This window comes from Thermobia domestica, unplaced genomic scaffold (genome assembly GCF_964235325.1).
Source record: "Thermobia domestica unplaced genomic scaffold, izTheDome1.hap1.1 HAP1_SCAFFOLD_2469, whole genome shotgun sequence".
Classification (NCBI taxonomy): domain Eukaryota; kingdom Metazoa; phylum Arthropoda; class Insecta; order Zygentoma; family Lepismatidae; genus Thermobia; species Thermobia domestica.
In genome coordinates, this window is record NW_027658165.1 from 4,835 (window position 1) to 10,986 (window position 6,152).

The window sequence follows — 6,152 nt, forward strand, 5'->3', positions numbered from 1 at the left end:
ATATAATTTTATAATAAAACTACGCGCATCTATTTACTTTATTTCATAGTTCTCTCATATTCACTTTCTAATATTCGGCGACAGTTGCCATCGAAATTCATACAATTATACTACTACTACTACTACTTCTACTACTACTACTACTACTCAGGGCCGTGCTGGGATACTAATGAGGGCGGTGGACAAGTCTACTAAAAGGGCGCCCATACAAACGGGAATATTATATATATATATATATATATATATATATATATATATATATATATATATATATATATATATATACGACTAAAAGAAATTTGGTGATGATTTTGAAACAGAAAGGTGTCCATACTTTCTTTGAAAGAAAGTTTGGATGCCTTTCTATATCAAAATCATCACCAAATTTGTTTTAGTATTAACGTAAATAGCTAATTTTTGCCTCCTAGACTTGATGACCCTAACAATGTTTTTGTAAACGGTATAAAATTATGCAGTTCATCGTTATGGAATTTCCGCCATTCCCCATTCCCGTTCCTCTTGGATTTCGAATATTGGTTTAAGAAACTTTTTTCAAATACTATCAGTCCGCGATATTCCTTCAGAGTCAGTGACAATGTTTCGCAACCATACAGCATAACAGGCATGATTATCGTTTTATATTTTAAGCTACAAATTACTCAACAAAATTCGCGACAACAAAAGATTTTTAACTGAATAATAACACGAAATCCCTGCTTTCAGTTGCCATCAATTTTTTTGTGATTATCGCTTTGGTCTGTTAATGATTCTAGATATTTGAAAGTATCCACTTTGTCGAAAGAAAATATTATTTGGTATCCATAAAATGTAATATTACGATCCCGACAAACTTCCATTTATTTAGTTTTCTCTGCATTTACTTTTAAGCCCATATCTCTGCAAGCGTTAAGTAAGATTTCTGCATTCCTTTTTATTGTTCTATCAAACCCTATTAAATTTACATCATAAGCATACGCCATAACCTGGTAAATACAATTCAGCTCTAGAACCTGATTCCTGTCTCCTGTCCTTATAATGTTCTCCAGAAGTTAAATAATAATGGCGACAACGCATCTTCTTCTTTCAGGTCATTCTCAACGTGAAAGCTCGTGAACAAGAATTTTTCTACTCGAACCTTACTTTGGGATTCATTTAAACATATCTTAATTAAACTACCTTTATCGGTATTGCAAATTCTGTAGGCCTAAGCATGTTGTACAATGTTTCCCTCCTACCCTAGTCTAAAGTCAATAATTGATATACCAGAATATTGTATTCCCATCTCTTTTCAAGCATTAGTTGAATAGTAAATATTTGGTCGCTAGTTGATCGATTTTACTTACATCCGCTCTGATAATCTCCAATAATTTCATCTGTGTATGGAGTCAATCTTGCTAATATAATGTGGAAGAAAATTTATTGGATATTGACAGAAGAGAAATGCCTCAATACTTATTAAATCAGTTTTTTTGCTTTTCTTCTGAACTGGAACAATGATTGATTCTTTTCACTCTTGTGGTAATTCCTTCGTGTTCCAGATAAGGAGAATGAATTTGTATATCTTGCTCTTCAATTCCCCCCTCCCGCAGCTAATATTAAGTCAACCAGAATTTCGTCTACATCTGGAGATGTGTGTTTCTTTAATTTTTTAATAGCGATTTCTATTTATGTTTGGTTAGGTTCTGGAATATACGGTTATGCTGTATGCATTTCACTTTCTCCACACACATTAATTTTTGGCTATGTGCTAAGCAAATCGTCAAAGAAATCTTTCCATCTATTTAAGATGCTATTCTGATCAGTGAGAACTGTTCCTTTAGCTTTCTTTAATATATAAGCACGAAATTGATAGCCTTTCTTAAGTCCGTTGATGCATTTATACATGTCCGGAATGTTTTTATTTTTTACTATTATCTTCAAGTTAATTAATTTTAGCTTTCAAAAATGGGGTTTCTTTTTTCTAAAAGTTTTGGAAGTTTTCCGCCAGATAACAGTGAAATTTTATGTAGTTATTTCGTTCGGATTTTGTAGCCAACGCTGTTTCTTCTGTTTTCTCTTCTCTGCTATTTTAGTGCATTCCTGGTTGAACCATGCTTTGTTCCTACGTATTTCTGCGTATCCCAATATTTCTTTTGCTGAAATCTTAATGTTTTCTCTAATTTCAACCAAGTATCCTGAACACTAGTGAACTTCGAACCTTCTAAAACCGAGAATCTATTCGACACTTCAATCTGGCTCCCCTCTCACCTGACTCTCCTCTAATTTCTTTAAATTAAACCGCTCCGTTTTCAGATATTGAATATTTCCTTTATTCATCGATAGTCTCTCTCTTATTATCATAATCAACTTTTCTGAACGGCCGAACATCAGTTGTGCTAGACTGTTTTCTTCTATCTACTAAATCGATTTGACTATGTGTTCTTCCGTCTGGTGAGGTCCAAGTATATTTATGAACGTCGCGATGTGGGAATTTTGTAATCATCACGATAAGGTTTCTGGATGTTGCAAAGTTCAAGAGTCTAACGCCGTTGTCACGACCTTTCTTATGCAGACATTTATTCCCTATAATCGGTTTGAAAATATCCTCTCGTCCTACCTTCGCATTGAAACCGTCTAACAGAATTTTCATATGGTATTGCAGGAGATGATCAAATACCCGTTCTATTCTTTCGTAAAAACTTTTTTTTATTGTCATCCTGATTTTCTGTTGGGCATGTACGGTACATTTAAAACAATAACATTACACCACCGACCTTTAAGAGAAGTAAAAGAAAATCTATCATTAATAAATTCAACCCATGTAATTGGAGATATTATGTATTCGTTTGTGAACGAAAAGCCCTGATCCTAGTTGGTAATTTTTAATTCGTTGAATCCGTGCCAGTTGCGGACGTCCCAGTTGCAGACGCTGCTCTAATCTGTTAAAATCATTCCCAGTTGCGGACGCACAGGTGTTGTTTGGAATGTCCATGCCTCTATTACGATGCAACCAGACTTGTTAGTCCCAATTGCGGACGCGTGCGTGAAAAGAGGTAAGATCTATTGATAACAAGCAGCAACGTTGCCACATTTTTCATTTCATTACATTTACTACCCTGCCTCGATATAAAGAATTCAAACCTGTCAGTATACGAGCATCTATAATTATAAAGCTATGTAATATTAGAGATACTGCTAACCACTAGTTTATCCATTAATTACATATGAAATACATCTATACATCAGAATTCCTGTAATTATTTTGAAGATTTGTGCATTATTTAATTTCATTTATCCCAGCAAATTTTTAGTGAGGTAAATTTTCGTAGATGCTAGCCCAAAATAACACTTCCATTTTTATTCCTCCTGTCGAAAGAGAAGTTATTTAAATTTATTAGTTTTGCATGATAATTTACTTAATTACTTGTTTTGAAATTACTTAATTCCTTGTTTTAGAAGTCACTAACAAAGCTTGTAGTTTGCAGAATATTAGTTGATTAAATATTTAATCATAATCGACCGTTTCGCACACGCTCATCGACGAGGAGTATTTAGCGTCCGAGGAAAATTTGTTACAAAGATTCATTAAGAAGGTCCATTTTTCAACGTAATTGCACGCAAAGTCCTAGCCTAAACTTTGGTACGAAACTATATGAGACATAATTATGCATGTTAATGTACAATCAAAATCTTATGATGAATAATAAAAGGAGAGTAATAAAATGAAATTTAATGGAAAGGTTCATTTCCATGAAAAACTGAACAACATACAACGTAATAACTTCAACTATAGGCTCATTCTACATGTAAAGTTAAAAAAAAAAACATGGGAGAAAAAATAGTGCCTCCGGCTCATTCTACATGTAAAGTTAAAAAAAAAACATGGAAGAAAAATATGTTTCCTTTTGAACAAAACATAACCCAAAGCGCAGGTTAAAGGATGCAATTTTCATTTCAACCAGTGCCTATGGAGAAAAGTGCAAGAAGTAGGGCTTGTACTGTACAAGAATACACAAATGATAATGAGGTTAGGTTGTGCATTAGAATGTGTGCTGCTTTGGCACACTTGACAATAGATAAAGTCGTTGATGGTTGGTTGTGTATTCAAGAAGACACACCACGCAACAGTAAATTGCAGCAATTTTATGATTATTTCGTCGTCCAGTGGTTGGAGAACTCGACTTTTACTACAGAGCTTTGGAACTGCCATAACACAAGGCACAGGACGAACAACGCACTGGAAGGCTGGCACAACAGACTGCGTTCTATTACAAACAAAGCACACCCAAACGTCTCAGAGTTAGTCCGAGTTCTCAAGGATGAAGCTTGGCACAGCGACTTTCTGTACGATCGTTTGGATTTAAAAATTGGCGGGAAAAGAAGAAAGAAATCGGCAATACTATTAGACAAAAGAATGCATATTCTTGCGGAATTTCAGGATACTGGTAACATCAAGAAGAGTTTGCGATGCATAGCATATGTTCAGAGACTTGAGTAGCTTTGTGTAAATACTGTATATAAGTGGTTTGTGTAAATATTGTATATAATTCACTACCTGACAAAGGAGAACTGCAAGCTCATTCTCATATAGGCATAATATTCGACAGTGGCTATTCTCCTGCAGCTTGTAAACACGCCAGTGCCAATAGTTTCAACATTGACACTGCCAGTAGTAAACCTGGTTAAGTGTAAAGGGAAGTTGCATAGAGGGTACGAAATCCTTGTGTGTGAGGGGCGGTTCCCATCTTATTTTTGAATTAAATTCTCCTCACTAAAAGTTTGTGTGAAGAATTTTATTTCGACATTGTAAAAAGTCTAAGGCCCCTGAAAAAGTCATGCCTCTATAAGAACTTACTAGCTACACCCCTGAATGAATCTCTTTTCAGCAAATTGTATTCTTGCAACAAAGAGTCCTTCTCATTGCTGAGGGCAGGGTAGTAAATGTAATGAAATAAAAAATGTGGCAACGTTGCTGCTTGTTATCAATAGATCTTACCTCTTTTCACGCACGCGTCCGCAATTGGGACTAACAATTCTGGTTGCTTCGTAATCGAGTCATGGAAATTCCAAGCAACATCTGTGCGTCCGCAACTGGGAAAGATTTTAACAGATAAGAGCAGCGTCCGCAATTGAGACGTCCGCAACTGGGAAGAACCCAATTCGTTCCCCGTAAAAGAACGTAAAATTTCCCGACTTGACTCCTCCATTTGCTTCTCATCTAACTTCCTGATATCGCACTAGGTCCATCTTCTATTTCTAAACTCATTCGTTACACATTTTATCGCGCCTGCCCTATAGAGACTTCTTATTTTCCATGTTCCAATTCTCATGTCAATTTTACTTTGCTGAGTTTTTGCCAAGTTATCAGTTCTGATCCGAGGATTCTGCGAATATATCTGAACAAGCCTTTTTTTCTTTTTTTACAGGATGAGTTGTTAGCCCCACATCAAATCCCCAAGCTGGAGGATTGCCCCTTGTCTGTCCGCGACTGCTTATTCAGTATATTCTCAGCTAACCTCTATATCCCAGAGGCCTTCTCCTCGATCCACAACCTGAGGACGCGCCGTGCCGTGCCGTGGTGACAGGAAGACCACATTTTACATAAATTAATATATAAGTAGCTATATTTCAAAATTACAATAGGTACTGATTATCCGAACACTGCCTTAAAACGCACAGGAACAATCAATATAATCGGATATATGGATGCATATTAACACTGTGAAACCTTCGATGCCGTAAAAATCGTAAATTAGAGACTAGTGTCAGTGTAGTATTTCATGAATGCATCGTACGCTTAGCTGTCCGAACTATTCTTGATGTATCGCGTTGTTTCGTTTTATAGCTACATAATTTTATAATATTTTTGTACTCTTTACCTATTCTCTGCCAATAGCTACTGTATGAATTTATAATACAAAACTGAAATACAGAAGAATATTTTTTTTTTAAATGTGATATTTTGCAGGACATCTCATGTAAAGGGCGCCTTGTATTCTTCACAGCTTCTTTATTAATATGAATTTATTATATAAAGCTGGTACACAGGATAACTAAAACCATTTGTCTATAATGTGATGTTTCGTAGGGCGCCTTATGTAAAGGGCGCACTGTACCTTTCACGGGTTCTTTACCAATAGCAACTGTATGTATTTATTGTACAGAACTGTGGT

General features: G+C 35.5%; 1 protein-coding gene across 1 annotated transcript; it reads left to right on the forward strand.

Annotated features, from left to right (window-relative positions):
• The first annotated feature begins 4,024 nt into the window (after positions 1-4,024).
• LOC145678320 (uncharacterized) lies at positions 4,025-4,477 on the forward strand. Its single transcript, XM_081748328.1, has one exon. It carries the CDS (start codon positions 4,025-4,027, stop codon positions 4,475-4,477), a length of 453 nt encoding a protein of 150 aa, XP_081604454.1.
• The last annotated feature ends 1,675 nt before the right edge of the window (positions 4,478-6,152 follow it).

Coding starts and splice junctions, on each gene's coding strand:
- LOC145678320 (XM_081748328.1), top strand. CDS start 4,025: ATGTGTGCTGCTTTGGCACACTTGACAATAGATAAAGTCGTTGATGGT.